At 32.6% G+C, this 20,523-nt stretch overlaps 1 protein-coding gene across 1 annotated transcript; it reads left to right on the forward strand.

The window, feature by feature from the left end:
- Positions 1-1,738: 1,738 nt before the first annotated feature.
- Positions 1,739-20,315, forward strand: LOC123709568 (jmjC domain-containing histone demethylation protein 1). The gene is made up of 21 exons (XM_045660978.1): positions 1,739-1,919; positions 2,834-3,060; positions 5,433-5,544; positions 7,111-7,275; positions 8,847-8,982; positions 9,303-9,430; positions 9,504-9,653; positions 9,966-10,139; positions 10,592-10,751; positions 11,378-11,507; positions 11,766-11,889; positions 12,625-12,715; positions 13,122-13,276; positions 13,596-13,685; positions 14,245-14,338; positions 14,841-15,007; positions 15,362-15,529; positions 15,961-16,097; positions 16,424-16,712; positions 16,999-17,165; positions 17,332-20,315. Exons 1-21 carry the CDS (start codon positions 1,872-1,874, stop codon positions 17,447-17,449), a joined length of 3,030 nt encoding a protein of 1,009 aa, XP_045516934.1. The 5' UTR covers positions 1,739-1,871; the 3' UTR covers positions 17,450-20,315.
- The last annotated feature ends 208 nt before the right edge of the window (positions 20,316-20,523 follow it).

Below are 20,523 nucleotides of genomic sequence, written 5' to 3' on the forward strand. Positions count from 1 at the left end.
TGTTATAACGAAAGGGTAAATAAATGATCACATGTATAAGTATTAACTACGAACAGAAGTTTATTAAAGCAGTTAGTACTAGTATTACAAAAATAACTGCACTTCTTGTATTCCTTTTGCGACACTTGCGGCAAAATATATTATTTTTATTTATTTAAATTATTTTATATCTTAAAGTATGTTAGGGATTCATTTAAAACTTAGATAAGGTGACAAAAAAATCATAAAAAACATTATATCGAAAACTATTAACAATAGACCAAACTGATATACTACAGTTTTATAGAAGTTATCAATTTATACAAAAAAGTGTAACTTTCACATATTTAATAAAATAAAAATCCATCTGTGCGAGCCGAGACTGAACAATATAAACATAGAAAAAACAATTGGCTGGATACTGATTGAATTAAAAAACAAAAGAGCAATTTAGAATAACTACGAGAATTCCATATAATTTAAGCAGGCGCCAGTGATTGAAAAGCTTCTTAGAATGTTCTTTGATTTTATTTCTATGTCATAATAATAACAACGTCACATTGGTCTTGGCTTCAGATTACATATACAGTTTCATTATTTTTATAGACAAAGGTAACAGAAGGTAAACAGTATTTTGTGCCTCACATTGTTAATCTATGGCACAGCCGGGTTTTAAATATATCACCCGAGTTGAAAGTCGCGCACAGGATTATATTCAGAATCGCAATTTAGGACTAAGTAAGACTTCCGTGGGCCAAATCCAATATATGTTGACATACGGTAGTCCCGAGGCTCTGTATAATAGCCTAATATAGTTCGTGGGTATATCTTAATCCAAAGTAGAGGCAATTCCATTCCTCTTCTATGAGACTGTCTAATCCAACACTGAAGGTACAATGAGCATATAATCATATTAAGGTGTGAATGAATGAATGTATTCAAAAATCCTCAGTTTTTTTACTATTAGTTGTCCATATGTGTTAGTAATTCAAACATGTACGTAATCCACATACGTATTCGGCCTTTTACAACAAGCTATGTAATATTTACGGTCTACAAACGAAAACATTGCATAGTTTTAACTAATGGTTAATATAGAATAGGTAATTTATTCTATAGATTTTGACTTAATTGATTCCGAAATTAAAATGACATTTGCTAATTACACGTAAGTTATTAGGAAGGTCATCATCAAAACTACTACATTAGTAGTAATTAGAATTTGTAATTTATGATTGAATGTAAAATGTTATTTACATAAAATCCCCACGAGATGTCGCCTAAATCAATGTACTTTTGTATTGCTCTTAAAGGCTTTTAGCATAATAAAACACACAAATCATACTCATCACCCATGAATAGACAATAGACAATAATCATAGAAAATTAGTCTCAAAATCTTTAATAAGTCAATTATAATTTTTATCAAAATATGCTCACTTAATGTATATTTCATTTTCTAAACTAACCTTAATTTATATAAACTAAACGAATTACATTACATTGGTACATTATAAAGGAACTTTAATATTACCATTATTTTGATAATCTACTTGGTATGAACGATTTAACCTGGGTAACAAATAAAAATAATCATTGTTACGTACAACATTTCTATAACTTTTGATTTACTCACATTCAGCGGAAAATTAACCAAATATATTTATCTTTTGAGTTTCCCGCTTCTTATAATTCGGTCGCAATAAGCCAATCACATACTGCAAGAAGTGCCAACCTACAGAACGTAGCCGGAATGATCAGTTTTTTCGTTGTTGCCAGCAGTGACGTGTGTGGCAAATGGTGGATTGCGTTGCTTTTTCTCGTGCTCCGTGTAAAATATTTACGTAAAATAGTGTTCATTTTGTGGTGCAGTGTTTCTGGCTTATATAAACATGTCGGAAACACTGCCAAATAATAAGAAGCAAGTTCCACGACAGCTGGTAAGTTTTTATTGTTAGTTTTTACGTATTTAGTCCCGGGTGACGCCATGGTGGCTTTATCTGGGATCACGTAAACACGAAATGGTGCATCGCTGCATTGTGTATCGATTTATGTAAGTCAGAGAGTGATTAATAAAATGATGCAAGGAGACTTTATTTAGAAATCATTAATTTCGCTCCGGATTAACCGAAGGAGTTTTTGCGATCACGTTACGAGATCAAAACGCGGCGGCCGTATGCATTCGCGCATGCGGATGGGTGTCAAAATCTATAATAGCTTAGGAGATCGCGGCATTGCGAATAATATGCCAATGCGCGTTATGCTGTGAGCGGCATCGACGTCCTCATTTCAGCAAACTGAGCAGGCATCTGGTAGGGACGAAGGCGTTTCCTCGCTTTTAGCAGGCGGCCTGGGGCGTGCGCCGTACGTCGTACGTCGACCACACGTCGAGTCCGAACTATGAAAGTACGAAGTAAACCTGCGACTCGCTCCGTAATCTAGTTTAAGACTGTATGATCTTTTGCACAATTACATATCGGACACAAGACTCTTGGCAAAAACATTGTAACATTTGTCGATGACTGATTACAATTTTATTGAAAACTTGTTTTACCGCATGAATAAACTCTTTGTTATTTACGAAGGCGAAGCGCCGTGTACGAAAGTTAGATCGCAAAACTATCCTTTCCCATTTATTTCTATATTCAATAAACTTGCTCTACTTGGCCTTGAGTGGCCCTTAATAATGATCCATATGAATGCTTACTCTTCAAATTTTATTTGTACGCAAGCACATTCTTGCTAGAAAGTAGAAACTAAAAGTTTACTTCATGAAATTAGTATTACTAATACTTCTAGAAGAATATTTATTCAGTTATCACACAATAACATAATGGGATATCCTTTTATATAGCGTGAACGCAAGCAGCGAAAACTTTATTCTGATGAGTGGGCCCTTGGTGATGATGAAGCCGAGGGTGGCCGGGGATTTTCCCTGGCTGATAAACTGGATAGTTCAAGATTTGAACATTCCGGGGATGTTTTGGATATGCAGGGCTCTGATCTAACCATAACATATCTCCAAAAGCATGGATTCACAACTCCGCTTCTGTTCAAAGATAAAGCAGGATTAGGCCTAAGGTATGTATTATTGTTAAGTCTATAATAATAGATTAGATTGGCAATTTATTTAAACTTTATTATCAATACTTAATGATATCTAAGTGTAAAATGTTGATGACTGTGTTGATGTTGTTGACTTTACATTTGATTTTGATTTTTGATCATCTTTTTGACTTACACATGTAGAAACTTAAATCAATTACTAAGTTATGAGTTTATGACATATCAATAAAGTGTCAAATAAAGAATACCATTGAATAACCTCCCATAAGGATCCTTGTTTTCCTTTTTGTTTTTGTGTTTGTTGCACTATTGGTGGACAAATTAAATGTCAGAGATTCAAATGGCTTCAATTGTTTATTATTTGACGCTTAAATTAGGTTACATGTTCTTTTGTTGTCTATGTTTATTATAAATGTGTGTTCCAAATTTATAATCATCCAATGTACTATTGTTGTAAAAGTATAAATTCCTACTCAATTACTCTAGGAATTGTAGTATAATTCCTAAATACTCTTTCAACAACCACTTCTGTGGCTTATTTTGCAATAGTGAAACCTAGTTCAGAGTTCCATACTCTAAACAATATTTGTTTTGGGTTGAAAGAAATCGAGAAATTGGGTTAAAAGAGATATCAATGTCTCTTACACTGTAGAACAATCTAAAGCTACAAAATTACTGTTAGTATTCAGTGAGCTAAACACATTACATAACGTCATAATTCTCTGCATTGAGACAATAATATGGCACTGGGGAAATATCTTAAATAGCATCGTTTATTAATGCGGAGGTGTGTTACACTTTAACCGCTAAAGCGGCATAGTGTTATAGATTTATTATCAAAATGTTATGACGTCCTAACATCTCTAATATTTTGTCATTACGGGTTCTATTGCCAAAGTGTTTATTTATTTAATACTGTTGCATGAATATACTAATCAAACACCTCAACTTAGGCAACGGGCGGTAAAACACAAAATGGTCTACGGTCATTGATTTAAAGATAGGCCATTTGACAAATATTCTTATCACGGACTGTCGAACATTTTCTGAACTCAGAAAATTTAAACCATATATACTCCTTTTATTAAAGTGAATTAAAAGATTCTCCAGTATCTAACCTAACCAAGATCAGTACTATGTAGTTGTACTTTCAAATCCGTAATAATTCTGGGGATGATTTACGAATTAAAAACCTCGAATTTGACATTATATTCATGTAGGTCAAATCTTAAGTTTTCCTTATAATAACAGTTTAAATAACCTTGTAATTCGTTGGTGGACAGAGGTAACTTCACAATTCGCACTAGACTATAACATACCTAGTGTACCTATTTATTACTAGCAAACCTTTGTGTCTATTACATCTTACTCCCACTCAACCACCCACGCTTGGAACTTTGCACTGAAAAGCTATCAACAGGACTGTATGTAGGGGCTTACGTTGAGAGCTGGCGTGTAGGTTGTAGTTTTTCAGTGCCTTTGTTAGTATGTCAAAAACGAAATTTTTGACATGGGCGTCTGTTTTAGTAAGTCTCTACTTTGAATCGAATTGCTATCCTAAAACAATAAACAAATATTAGTAAGAGCACATATCTCTGTGGTAGTTACAAATGCATACCTCTCATTTAAATAATATTCTGTTTTAAAGTATTTATATACATTTAAATTTGAATTTAAAATTAATGATCGCATATAAGCAAGATTAATGGCAAATACATTTTTTTAGAAGTGGAAGCAATGTAAATAATATGAAGCTCATTAGCTACTTAAACATTAGAATTATTTAAATTGATATCGTTAATAAATTACGATATTATTACTAACCTTGGCTTGTGCCGTTAAAATTTCGTATTAAGTTCATTTGCATTGAAAACAAAGAAATTAGATGGCTTTTAGCGCACTTTGTTGTTGCGACTTGCGACAGTTTCATGCCCTACGTCGACAATTCGTCAAGCAACGATCAATATTTCAACTATGCATAACTTGCACCTGTAAAAGCATTTACATTTTATTTTCTACAAAGGGCAAATGACTGTAAAAGCATTTTTATATATAGAATATTACAATCGGTTCATAAATCACCATATCTATAATATTAATATAAATAGCGGAGAAATACAAATTTATATTTTCTGTCTACCTAAAACATTTACAGTGCTGTATTGAATGCATCAACCGAAACTTTACTCAAAAATATAAGAACTCTTTTGAATGATTTCTATTGAGCTATACAAATTCAGTTGAAGGTGAAAGCATAATTTTGTATCTTAACCTAATTGTTTAAACTGGATAAAACCAGTGTTCGTTGCCGCTTGTAATACCTTTATTCGTGCCTAACAAAGTTTGAGCAAGAGGCGACGTAGTCTCACTTTGGTGTCTGTTCGCAGAGTGCCGACAAGCAATTTTACAGTGAACGATGTACGCATGTGCGTTGGATCGCGACGCCTCCTCGACGTTATGGATGTAAATACACAGAAGAATATCGAAATGACTATGAAGGTATACGACGCAATTGTCCATATTTATAAAGTCAAAATTGATTTATTTATTTACGATCGTTTTACATTATTAGTTTATGTAATCCTAAGCTTACAAAATACATACAATTAGAATATACAGAAAATTCAGATACATGCCCAAAGAACGATCATTTCAGTGTAAATTTAAATCTCATAAAATATGCCGTTGGCTAATTAAAAGAACACTCCACGGTATGGATTCATGTTTTGTTTTACACCCTTTCCTTGAGAAATAACCTTGCTTACAATTCGGACTTTTGCATTTATGAACTCGTAGTTTGGGCGGCGTAACTTACGCTTTTTAATATTTAATTTTTTTAATTTAAAATTTATTTGTTGCAAATAAACCGACACTTAAATAAACATTACTTAAATTTAAATAGGTATATCATGGTGTCCCGACATTTCGCATAATTTATAGTAGACCTGGTCACCGGTCGACTTATACTAGGGTCGATAATTTGGTAACATGTCATGTCTATTTTTATTAAAGAAAAATTTGTTCATAAGTCCAAAACATATTGTATTTGTATGGTTTTTGCAAGTTTAGTAAAGCACCATTAAATATCTACTTATGGAAATTAATACATTTAGTTATGAGACAGGTTGGTTTTTTGTATTGAAACACTTTTTCGTGTGTATATAACGTCTATAAAAGATTTCCCTAAATATAGGAAATATATTTAAATGTTTGAAGTATTCGCAGTCAAGGTATATGTCTGTACATAGTTTTCATAGTAGACATGTAGGTTTGGTTTTTGTTTATGAACCAACGTCATAATGGATGACATAAATATATATATACAATATCTTTAGTTCATCCATTATAATGATGGTAATTTGTGCAGACTTTGATGGTCTTATTATAGGGTAAGTTTGTTTTTGGTCAAAAATGTTTCTGTCAAAAATTTAGGAAAAAGGAAGATGGATCTTTTCAAATACCATTTTTTAAGAGAATTGTTAAATTAGGTCGTACTCTGCTTATGCGTTAATCTATGGAAACTAGACTTGACATATTACCTAACCCTGTAGTAACCCTGTGCTATAATACTTATCTGCGACGAAAACAGAAATATTTTGGCAGGCGTGTCTCGCCATCGCAACTAATAACAATTAAATTATGTTAAATCACGCTTTCCATCGTGGTTAAAGAATTATGGTTAGCATGTCACACCTGCCAAGGATGTCTGTAGTAATGTTTGACACTTGATTATGCAAATATCATAGACAACCAAACTCTCTCATCAAGAAAACAATAAAAAAAATGTTAAATAATTATGGGTAACATGTCATACCTGCCCGAAATATCTGTCTAAGGCATATGGTAATCATAGTTGGAGAATAAAATCCCATAACAATTTTACATGTTATGTGTAGTTCGTGGCACTTATATACTCATCTTAAGCTAAGGATATTCCAAATATAGAATGTAAATGCAATATTGCAGTAAACAACTTTAATATCAGACGGTATATTCACCATTTTATTTACTTAACAATGTGTTATCCATCATTATAAATGCCTATATTTTTCCTTTTTATTTCAGGACTGGCAACGCTACTATGACGACCCAAACAAAGAGCGTCTTTTGAATGTGATTTCCCTAGAGTTTTCTCACACGCGTCTCGAGAACTATGTACAGGCTCCCCGTATAGTACGCCTTATTGACTGGGTCGAGACTGTATGGCCGAGACATTTGAAGGACCAACAGGTAGGTTATGGGTCATTGGCCATCCTTTGAGTCGTTTTTGATTATTTAATTGGGGTAAGAAAAAACCCAACTTGTAACAGACATAAAAAGTAATTTATTCCAATGTTTAGACGGTTGGATCCTTGCAGCTTATTATAATTCTGGGTTTGATTCCTGATAAAAATATAATGGCAAAAAGATCGACCTTTAATATTTTTTTGAAATTCTTAAACGTGAAAAAAATTCAATTAAAAATAATTTAGATAACATAATGCTAGAGTTGAAAAAAGTATCTACAACGGAATCCGTATGCTGTCCGAGCTGTATTCCAATTTTATGTATTTGAATAGAAATAAATATTTGACTGTTTATGAAAAAAATAATGTTTATAAGGTCTAAATGTGGCTCACACAGCCATCAGTTAACCTACATGAAACAATGATGATTGACGGGAATCGACTTCGGGAACTCTGAATAATACATGCATTAAACACACCATGTAGCCGTATATGTTACAAATTATTACATTTGTTATCAAATTGAAGTATTCCGGTGTTGGGTAAAAGGAATTGCATAAATCATTTGCATATGGTCTCGCCTGAAACCATTATAGAGACAAAACTCTCGCTGACCACGATTCCTGAAAAGACCTTGAAATATAAATTTATGTAAATAACGCAATAAATATCGTTGTTTTTAAATGCGTAGTACTCAAGATCACAACAACATTATACACATGTCGCTTTTATGTATTTTTTTTCTCAAAGTTATTTTATTACCAGCTTTTCAAACGCCGGTTAACCATCCATCATATGTTGTCTATGAGCTGCCGTAGTCACCCACACATTATTATCTAAACTCTTATATTATAGAGAGAGGAAATATTTCTTGTCTGAAATAGGTACAAGCAAAAACTAGTGGATCGCTTTTAAAATAAAGCGATAAAAGCTTATAATATCATAAAGCATTTTTAATCACGATTATATCTCGCTAAGATCAATGGCAGCGGAGTATCAAAAGTAAATGTTTTTTGGTTCCTGTTTAGTTTTGTCTTAATAACTATATGTAATACGTATTTTTGCACTTCTTGCGAACCTTATCTAATTCAGTAAAAAAAAATTTAAATTAATTCACAGTGGTTGCCTGAAAGAGATCGCTTGAAAGCGATAAGCGATAAGTTGTTCTTGTATTGTGGTTATAAATAAATAAAAATGAAATAAATGTTGTAAAAAGGGAACAAGTTATATCCTTACTAGAGTTTCCCTCAATGTCGAGAGAATCGCAGAAACTAACCGTCGAGTTATTTCCTAACCAATTCGACTTGATTCTAAGAGTCCTTCAAGAAAAGTGTGTACAATTTCTTAAAAGGCCAGCAACACACTTGCGAGCTTTCTGACATGATTGGTCTGTAAGTGTCCATGGAACTACATAAAAAAAATATGGGTTTAAATTGTTATTTCTTGTGCTGGTAGTATTTATTAATGAAGAAAAAGACTGAGGACTATTATCTATTATAATACCATGCCGTACATATATAACGGCCAAAACCGCAGGGGGGATAGATTGTTTTAATTAAAAATAAATAATTTCAGACGGAGTCAACAAACGCCTTGGACGACATGATGTATCCTAAAGTACAAAAGTATTGTCTGATGTCAGTGAAGGGCTGTTACACGGACTTCCACATTGACTTTGGCGGAACATCTGTTTGGTATCATATACTGCGAGGTTAGTATTTTTATATCTCTACCAAATATAAGCAATATCTGTTCCTTTTATTAATTAATATTCGTTTAGTGACTTATTTTATGAAACGGTATACTAGAATTTCCATCAAACCTAAATTTAGTTACAGATCTTGTTAAACCATTTTTTCTGTTTGAAGTTTGACATATTTTACAGAGCTCAACATGAGCTTGTTATCCGAGATACGAATTAGAATATGGTCCTTACATTATTAATTTCCTTCAAAGCAGCAACATACACAAAAATTACAGTTGGCTTCTCAGTACAAATGATAATTAAATATGTAATCTTCGCTTTTACAGGTGCAAAAGTATTCTGGCTAATTCCACCGACAGAACGCAACCTTCAATTGTATGAGAAGTGGGTGTTGTCTGGAAAACAATCTGATGTCTTCTTTGGTGACACAGTTGAAAAGTGTATACGGGTCCATGTAAGTAAAAACAAAAATAATCTTGCTTTGTTTTTTAAACCAACAAAACTAATTTTTGGTTTTATCATTTTAGTTACAAGCGGGGCATACATTCTTCATACCCACTGGTTGGATACACGCTGTATACACGCCAAGTGACTCTTTGGTCTTCGGGGGTAACTTCCTTCATCAGTTTGGTATTGAAAAACAACTTAAAATCGCCCAAGTTGAAGATGTTACTAAGGTAAGATTGTGAAATTACACAAATACGAAATATAGCTCATTTAGTCTAGACCCATTGTTTTATGGGAATACTATACCATATAATCCAGAAGGCTTCAGTTTGAATGCTAGAGAAACAATAATTGTTTTAGGTTGGCATAGAAAGCTTTACTTACGACGGTTTAAGGTTATTAAGAGATATTGCCTTAATTATTAACTATATACATGCAAATCAATGAACCGCTAATATTCCGTTTAAATTCAGTAATTGTCATGTGTCAACTTCAACTGCATTATTCAAGAATAAAGAAATATAATTTATTTATTATTCCAGGTGCCGCAAAAGTTCCGTTATCCATTTTTTACGGAAATGCTGTGGTATGTGTTAGATCGCTATGTGTGTGCGTTACTCGGACGGTCTCATCTTGCTCCTGAGGGTCAAAACCCACCTCCAACTGCTCCTAAGGATCATATACATCTTACTCAAAATGAGCTGCACGGATTAAAGGTAACAGAATTAATGTGTTTGAAATACACCATACATTAAAATGTTTATCTAAAATGCTTCTTGTTTTTAGTTTATTTAGAAATTATGTAGAAAAGATTTTATCACTCGAAGCAATAACCACATGAGTAGGTAAACCTACATCTTCAATGTAATGGAAATCTACAATTTAAAGAAAACATTTTAACTAAAATTGTATTGTCTTTTGTTAACATAGCTACACATTTAAAGAAAACACTTTTTTACCGGATTGAAGCCATAGCCATTGCCATTATATAGACTTTTTTCTAATATTTAGGATATTTTATCATATTTAGTTATTGTCAAAATTATTTCGACGTTATTTACAAAATCGTTTCGTCTCCTGCAACGATTTTCATTCCATTGTCTTATCCTATGATAAGTAGTCGTCTAGTCTAGTAAACCAAAATTAATGCATAATTTTTTTTTTACAGGAAATAGTACTATATCTGCATCAATTGCCTGCCGCACGTAAATCAGTCCCCGAATTACTCAGCGATCCCATAGCATTAGTTCGGGATGTGCGTACCTTGGTGGAACAACATTGTCATGATAAACAACAACTTGCGATTACTGGACAGCCCATATTGAAAGGTTAGTTATTAACAACATATCTGCCATAACATTTGAGTTATACATCTAAGTGTACTGACACCTTTGTAATTTACTTTTTACAAGATTTTATAAACCATTTCAGATAAATTATTAATAACTATATAAAATACAAATTGTTATTTAAATATTTTTAAGTATGGGCTTTAAAATTTCAAATTAAACAATCATAATTTCAACAACCCGCCAAAACGCATCTCTAGGCAAGATGGCGTCGCACGTCCTTGTGACGTACCATGTCTATAAACACGTTAACAATTTCAAATTTTTAAGTGTTAATTACATACAACACCATTATATTTAGAACAAATCCAATCACCGACGAAATTAAACTCCAAGCCAGTGTTAGGATTAGGATTAGACATAGACTAGCGAAGACATTATTAACAAGTCATCCTCGATTCGATTTATCTGTGACGGTCACGGTTCTATTCTATTCAACTATTATATTTCCATGGGGGTGAGAATGTTATTAATTTAGTCGGAATTATACTCTACTATTATAATAGTATCATTGATACAAATAAATATATATGTGAGTGAAATATTGATTTCTTTTACGTAGTTTATATTTTATTGGCTGACAGGTTAAAATATTTTTTTCATAGGTCCAGATGATGCTGGCGGTGAAAGGATTCGCCAGTGGGGTGGCGGTAGAGGGCGTGGTGGGCATCGCGGTGGTCCCGCCAGACCACGTCCCGAACATGCCAATAACGCACCTAGGCGACGACGAACCAGGTACAATTTTTTTAACTAATTAGTACATTACATGTAAGGGTTTTTTAAATCTATATATTGTCAATGCAAAATTTTTAAGTACAATATTTTTATTTGATTAGGAAATAATTTAGCAAACTTAAAATGGTTAATGTTTTTGTTAAAATTGTAATAGACTTCTTAACATCATTTGGCTTTTAAATGTATATTTTTATAATTTTTACAAACACATATTTTATTACGGAAACAATAAAAATAAGATATATAACATATTTTCAGGTGTAAGAAATGTGAAGCCTGTCAGCGTACAGACTGCGGTGAATGTGTGTTCTGTCATGATATGGTCAAATTCGGAGGAATGGGAAGAGCTAAGCAGACTTGTGTTATGAGGCAGTGCTTACAGGTATATATACAATTATTTTTGATGACAAATATTTTATTCTTACAAGCTCCAGATAACTGATTTTGATATTTATATAATACTAGCTGCCCCCGCGAACTTCGTTTCTCATTAATGTGGTTTTAGTTAGCCTTAATACCGTGACACGAAAGAATAATTTCACTGTATTATCGTCACTATAATTTGAATTTGATTTACACTTCGGTCTAAGTAACACGTGGTTGGCTATGCTAACACCAAAAATAATTATATATAATTGAAATAATTGAATTTCACGGTATTTCGTTTACTACAAAATAAATTGAATTTATACTTTAGCCTCAATAACACGTGGTAATCATGATATTGAATTGTAGCTTATATGACACGTTTGTCGGTTTACCATAGCAGTGCCATCTATTGATTACTTACTCAATCCAGTTGAAAAGTATCGACATCTGTTAGAATCTTTTGGAGTTAACAGATTGTGACTGTCAATTAATTATAAACAAATAATTTGCAATAAAATAAAATTTCGACTATAATTAAAGATCTTAGCTATCCTATCTCTTAAGTTGGACCAGACTGCTCACGGTGTGCCAATTTAATTGAAAATCGGTTAAGTAGTTTAGGAGTCCATCGCGGACAAACATCGTAACAGGGGATTTATAAATATTAAGATAATCATTTATATTTGTGACAACCGGATGAACAAATCTAAACAATCTATAATTGATTTACTTAATTTTTGGTTTCCAGCCGATGTTGCCTGTCACAGCATCTTGTGCGGTTTGTCACTTGGATGGATGGATGCAAACTCCGGTCGCCCCCCAGGCTAAAGGAAACTCTGGTATATATGTCAATTAATTACTTTAAATTAGGACCAATTTATTTGGTTAGAATTTAGATTGATATCCCTATTTATGAGACAAATTTACAATTTTATAATTATTGCTCTTTTATGATTAAGATATCTTACTACTAACTTAACGTTTCCAGCTTTAGACGCATTGAAATTCCATACAATTTTTAGTTACATATTCTATTTGAAACAAGCATGGATGTGGTTTTGTTAAGTTCCAAATTCGTCCATAGAGGGCTGTTTTTCATACAAAATTTTTTTAGTTTCCTGAACTTAGATGTAAGCATCTGATTTCAGATTCATAAAAATAAAATGGAAACAAAAATTCCTATTAGAATTTGAATTAATATTGACGTATCTTTATTAATATAAAGTAATAAATATTGTTTTGCAGGTCGCAACGGTCCATCATTACTTCGTGAATGCTCAGTATGCTACAGCATAGTACATGAAACCTGTGTGCCTGCTGGAGGACAGTTAAATGAAGACTTGCCTAACTCCTGGGAGTGTCCCACTTGTACAACTATGGGACTTAACCATGACTACAAGGTTTGTATGAATATTTGCGGGCTCAAGAAAAGTTCGCCTACCTATGTTATTTATAAAGTAGATTTAATTAGACATTTAAAAATAAATGGCAATATGCAATTGTGTTTATATTTCAACCTTGTAAAAAGTCAAAGGCTTGAAGTAAATTTTCATTTTCTATGAGTAGAATAGCCGGCTTGGCTAAATGGCTTCAACCAACACGAATTGTCTAATTTCATTCCCGGTAAAACAAAAGATTCAAAATTGAATGATAAATTTAAGTATAGATGTCATAGAGTAAAGGATATACTAAATATAGCTATTTAAATTCTAATTTCAGCCGCGCCATTTCCGTGCCCGTCAGAAATCTTCTGATCTTCGTCGTATGAGTGTTAGCTCTGACGCCAGCCAACTCAGTCAGAATTTACAAGTGAGTACTTAAATTACAGTAATTTATCTTTACATAAATAAATCTTCTGTGCATCTCTCTCTAACTCCTAAACGATTGAACCGATATTAATGAAGTTTGTGTTCAAGTGTTTTCGAGAATGGTTTAGATTTACAATTATGTTTTTTTTGTTTAAGAAGTGTGAACAGCACAATGTCTGTTGGTTCCACTATAATATTATAAAAAACACATTAACACAATTTTATAAATGCAACTACAATTTAAGAAAATTTAGTCAATAAATATCATTATTACTATCACAGTCATAGTCATCAGTTAGTCAATAGGTTTTAGTGATGAAACTAGAAAATGGTTCCGGTGCAATTCTCAGATTTTTTAACTGAAATATAATACAAATATTGGATGATATGAAACATTTTTTATTAGTAAAGTTTTATGTTAGATAAATAGTTTTATTAGTTTCTCTATCTATATTTTATATTTTCTTATAAAGCTCGGTTGTGATAATATTATTTATTTAATTTACATTTTAGTAAGTAGTTGTCTTATTGTTGATTTTCTACTTTACAAAACTTTCCAGAATAAATTACCTCCTCCGTCATCAATGTCGGTGAAGGCTGAAGCCACTTCTGATGCTGAGAATAAGGGTGATATGCCAATTAAAACTGAAATGGGTTCGTACCTCCCTGAATTTTATAAAATTTAATTTTAATATTAGTATGTTATAAATACATATGATTGATGATATGATTTTGACAAAATAAGCCGCTTCTGAAGATGATGATAATTGCAGAAGGGCTTTAGATATAATTTTCTCCTTTTTATTCTACTTTTCTTAATTAGTATCAAATTTATTAAGTTATTTATATTTATGAAAATGTTAATGTCTATACACATTTAGCCCTTTTGAGTGTCGAAAGAGTTTCTGGTTCCTAGTGGTACTCCGTATTGTTTAATGTATTCAATAATTAATTAATAATATAGGTTATGAAAAAGTTTATAATATTATATTAGAAAATATATATATAAAAAAACAAATACATATTACTGATAGGACTTAAATACATACATATTTTAAATCGTCTTCATAAGAATTTTTAGAGTAAATCATGTAGTAATGTCAAATAAATTAAAATACAATGTGTACTATATCTAACTAAATATTATTATTCTAAGACGTGAAACAAGACGATGAAGTCAAAGAAGCAGGCGATAGTGCTGATAGGGGTGAGGACTGGGAACCAAACAGCAAGAGGCGACGAGCCAGTGATGAAGATGAGGCACCGAAGAAACAAGCTTTGAGGGCGCATTTGGCTTTGCAGCTTACTCACCACTCCGCTAAGGTATGGCGTATGGGGCTACAGAAATAGTTGATATATGTGACTAGATTGATTTTTTTAATCAGGTTAAACTACCCTTAATATCAATTGAACACTTTTACTTTCGTGAAAAGGTTCTAAAAGAAACTAAACTGAAGTATTTCCGAACCAATTCGACTTAGGGTCCTTCAAGAAAAGAGCGTACCAATTCTTGAAAGGCCGGCAACGCGCTCGCTCGTGGCCATGGGCGGCGGTATCACTTAACATCAGGTGAGCCACCTGCCCGTTTAGCCCCTGTTTTATAACAGAAAAAAATACTATTTGAATATCTATTTAAATATGGCATATTTTATATTAAATTGTATCTTTCAATTCCAGCCCCTAAAAAAACCCTTATATCCGGTTCGCCCAGCTCCGATCTCCATATCAAACCTGGCTGGCACTCCGTGGCTGGATCGTGACGCGATGTTGAGTGTCTTTGCAAAACTCACTCCGCATGAATTAGCCACTTGTGCGCTTGTATGCAAGGCCTGGGCTGAATATTCGGTGAGTAACAAATAAAATGTGCTCTTAAGAGCTTTTGACATTATCAGGAAACTAATAAGTAAGGAAGGCGACAGGCGGTGTATCCCTAATGTTAAAAAAAACACAGTTAAATATAATTCAGTTACTGGTTAGGTAACGCCATATATCTAGTCAAATAGATTAAAAAAATATTATAATTGTTGAGGATACTTCTAGTTAAGCAAGTTTTAAGGGAGAACAAAGCTAGCTATTTTACTTTTTCTGCGAACAATCATTTATTTTTTATGTACATTACATAGAAGACAAATTTGGAGCTTATATATACTTGCTGTTTTATAAGCATTTTATGTATACATTTTGAAGCAAATGTTTTGTTTCGTTTATTTCTGTGCAAATTTACCAGATAACGATATAGACAAACAATAGATAATACAATATACAAAATATTTCAGATGGACCCATGTCTATGGCGTAGCATGTCGTTTGTGCAAGTGCGCGTATCGGCCGCTCAGTTAGCAGGTATTGCACGAAGACAGCCCTTATCTTTAGGCCTTGAGTGGTGCCATTTAGCACGACGACAACTTGCCTGGTAAGTCACATCATAAGTATAGTTTAATTTTATAGTGTCGAAAATGGTCAAATAAAAAAAAACATTTTTAAAAGAATGTATAAAATGTAAGTAGTATAGATATTGTAATAGTAAAGTATAAATAAAATTTAGCTTGAAGTAAAACCTCATTAAATTAACTAAATTACATAATATAGTAGCTAACATACCATACCTTTCATACCATAAACAGTTTTTTTAATCAGTTCAGAAGGAGAAACATGGTCTTAGCACGATATACTAGCATTGTTAGTAATAAATTATATTCACAAAATTTATTACACATCATAATACTTAAATAATTTCAGGTTACTGGCAAGGCTCCCAGCCCTTCGATCATTGTCTCTCGCTGGTTCCCCTGCCGAGGCTGCCCTAGCGCTTCGATCCAGCTCGTGTCCACCCTTAACTTCACTGGATCTATCTTTCGCGCGTTCCCTTGACGACGCGAAACTCCGGGGCATTTTAGCCCCACCGGAAAACTCGCGCCCAGGCGGTGGTGCCCGTTCGGGGACTGAGCCGTCTCGATTGGCGGCACTTGCGGTCTTGCGGCTCCCGGGAACTGATATAACTGATGTTGCTATGCGATATGTTGTGCAGGTAAAGAAAGAAGATAAAATTGTATGAAGTCTGTGCGAAAAGAGAACCGGCGTGGCGCTTATGCGAACTAATATTCGGTCCTTACATATAAAATGGCGTTTTGTATGGGAAAAACAAAATTGTTTTTTTTTATTTATATATATATATATATATTTGTTTATATACCATTGCTATCTAGGCACTTTTACCATACCATTCGGACGGGAATCATTAAAATCTTTGAAGTCATTTTCGAATGCCCCATTAGAGATTAAAATAAATGATATATTTCGATATTATTTTTCAGGCTTTACCAAAGCTGGTAGAACTTGATGCGTCGTCCTGCGCACGTTTAACTGACGCTGGCGCAGCACAGTTGGCACATCACGGCCTTCGGCGATTATCTCTGGCCGGATGTCGATTGCTGACCGAGGCTGCATTGGACCATCTTACTCGTTGCCCTAATCTTGAGCGGTAAGAACTATTCAATTTGATTAGTATCCTGTTAAAAGTTAGTAAGACAAAAAACTCAAATTATATAATGAAAAAAATATATTTATTGTTATGCAGGTCGTATAAGCCACTAGGCAACGACTGCTCTATGTATAAATAATATTAAAATATTTTATAATTATTTCAGATTGGACCTACGACACGTGCCACTGGTCTCAACACAGGCGGTTATCAAATTCGCAGCCAAATCCAAGCATGACTTGCACGTGAAGGACGTTAAACTGGTCGAGTTAAGGGCCACCTGATCCGAGGAGGACGTGGCCGAGACCACGTCGAAAGATGACGTCATCAATGACGCCGCAGACACGCAAGAAGCTGCTTAAGTGATTAGTGACTTGTAAAATTTTGGTTATAAGTGATAACCTAAAACTTGGGATGTGTATGTGACGTCACACATGTCGTCCACGTTTATAGTGACTTGGGTGCTGTGATGAATGTTGAAACCAAATGGTACCTTAAGGTAATTTTAAGCTCAGTTTATTTGTATTTGACCCTGTTTAAGTCGGTATACGCAATGGTGGAAAAAGGAGTGTTATTTTATTAGGGTTCAGATTAAAGTTTCTTTAGTAATACCACAATGTCATCATTTGAATATAGTATCATTTTAACTCATCCATAAATCCTAATTACTGTTTAGGTTAATTTCAGGCAAATCTTTGCTAAGGTTTAAGTTATATTTTTGCATGTTGACTGAGTTATTATAACTCTTTGAATATCATATTTATAAATGACTTGCAGTATCTTTTTACAAAATAAGGTATTTTTATATCCAACAATATCATTATTGTCGGGAAATCATCATCAATATTTATCACAGTAAAAATTAAAATTGTGTGAATATTTTTGACAAATTTATCTTCACCCTTGGGATTAAGATGTCATGAATCACATCTACAAAAAACCTAATCAATCCTGATCCATGGTAAATCAAAACAACTAATAATCAAACATCTTAATACTATTTTTTGGATTTAACTCAATAAAATTTTTAGAACACCTTTGTGCCAACATAGCACATCATTTTCAAAGCACAATCTTCAAATTAGTTAAAAAACTATAAATTTTATTGCATGCTGTTGCATTGATATATATTTTATTTCTTTTTGTTTTTATGTCAAAACTTCAAAACTCAGTCTAGCTTGAGTACTTTTAGGATAAAATTCAGAGACATCATGAATAATTTAATATAGCCAAGCCGTTACTGTCTTGTCTAAGTTTCTATTAAGTAAAAGTAACCATGGGAGAATTTTAACAAAATGTTTATATGATCTAGATGCAACCGTACCTGTCATTACACTAAAATTTGAACTTACTTCTATGTATGAGAGTGTTATAGAGATAGATAGTGAGACAAACATGTCTCTGAATCTTGTTCTTACATCATTGGTTTTCATCACCTGAAATTTGATAGGAAATCAAACAGCTATTATTATGACCAACATAATTTATATACATATATTTGTATAATGATCTAATCTCATGTTTGTTTTGAATTGGTGAAAACCAGTGCTTACCTGTATTAATTACCTTTACAATATTTATATATATGTATGTATATATTTATGAATCGAAGGCAGATTTGGTTTTGAGTGGCGTATGACTTTACGTAATGTTTATTGTTTACTCCAAATAGACTAATTTTAAGTTGCTTTTAGTTTTTTAGTTCTAGTCGCTTAATAGAAATATTAATATATCGAGGCTAAACAATTGATTTTATAAAATGCATTTACATTCTATTAAAGCTTTTGATGTAATGGAACTTTCAATGATTTTATTTAAATGCATTTTTGTACTAAAAATCAATTGTTAGTAGATTTTGTAAAATAGTATAATGACTGGTCAGTTTAGGTCTCACAACCGCCTATTATTACTTAGGCGAATAGTTTCAAGTATTAATGTGTCAACTGTCAGAAGTTTTTTGTTGTTTGAGAAAACTTTTATGATCCCACAAGTATTCACTACATACTAATTTAATAAGCTTAATTTCATTTTTTCATCCACTTTGAGTTTTTAATTTCATTTGATATTGGGTAAGTTGTTAAGCTATATAAAATGGAGCTTTAAGACACAATGGTTATTAAATTAAAGCTGTGCTGTGTAATATTTTCGTTTTCATAAGACTAAATTAATTGCAGTGACTCCAGTTATAATTTTTTATAACATCATAAATTCCTTAACACTTGCTTTATTATATCACATTAGATAAATTACTTGGCTACTTAGGAAAATTAAAAAAAAAATACTTTTAATATCAATAAATTTTGTTGTTTATAACATCAACACCTAGCTGTATTATTGTTGTCAATAACTTAAATATATTTTAAGAATATTTAAGTTATTGACTGAATAGGTGTTAAGTATTGTGTGCCTCTGTGTATAGACAGTTAGGGATTTCTGTGAAGGGTACTTAGTTGGAGGATAGGATTAGGCAAAACAAATTATATGTAATCAATTGGTGTATTTATAAATTTCGACAGTTGGAGAATTAAACAAACTTCCTGGCTTAGCTGGTTAATCAGTTTATAAATAATGAGACAAATTTGACATAATGACATCTGAAAATCTGACAGATGAGGGTAATATAAAATCACAGATAAAACTTACTACACAATACAAGTGTAATTAAAATGTTATAAAAACTGAAAACAGTTTAAGCTATAAGTCTTACTACCAATAATGTAAATGTATGTCATTAAAATATTTTTGACATATGGGACGAGTCTGGATATCACCCTGACATCATTGTTAACATTATTTAAAGTTATTTTTTTTACAATAAAAATATAATTATAAATTCGCTACACTTGTAATTGAAAACTGAAGATACCTTTTCTGTTCCACCTTTTTGCCTAATGCCTTAAACTCTCCGGTATATGGATAGGAAGTTATGTACTTCTAAGTGAGTACCCTACATTTTACATATAAGAATTAATGTAGATAGTATTTAGTTTAAGATTGAGAATTTCGAAAGACTTGGCTTAGCTGGCAACTGGTTTGCAGATATGGTGATATTATAACGACTATAAGTTATAGATTTTATGTTGGAGAGTCTTATTGTATCATTGGTTACCATAAGCACTTATAGTATTTGAAATAAATATTTACAATGATTTGAGTGGTTTTATTAAGTCTGGTCATGAAAACAAAAAGAATATGTTTCTAAGAATTTTTGTTTATTGATTTAATTTCCTTTACCTTGCAAGCTTTAGTGAGCTCTGGCATCGACTTCTAGTGGAGGTCTTTTCTAGGAGTCACGACCTCCAAGCTTTGAATACAGAATATACACTTCTAAGAGCCAGCAAACCCATCCACTAACATG

This window comes from Pieris brassicae, chromosome 5, assembly GCF_905147105.1.
Source record: "Pieris brassicae chromosome 5, ilPieBrab1.1, whole genome shotgun sequence".
NCBI lineage: Eukaryota > Metazoa > Arthropoda > Insecta > Lepidoptera > Pieridae > Pieris > Pieris brassicae.

Excerpts from the sequence above, each read along its gene's own strand:
- LOC123709568 (XM_045660978.1), top strand. The coding sequence starts at position 1,872 with ATGTCGGAAACACTGCCAAATAATAAGAAGCAAGTTCCACGACAGCTG. Across the intron at positions 13,686-14,244 it reads AACTCAGTCAGAATTTACAA|AATAAATTACCTCCTCCGTC; the intron begins GTGAGTACTTAA and ends AAAACTTTCCAG. Across the intron at positions 14,339-14,840 it reads GCCAATTAAAACTGAAATGG|ACGTGAAACAAGACGATGAA; the intron begins GTTCGTACCTCC and ends TATTATTCTAAG.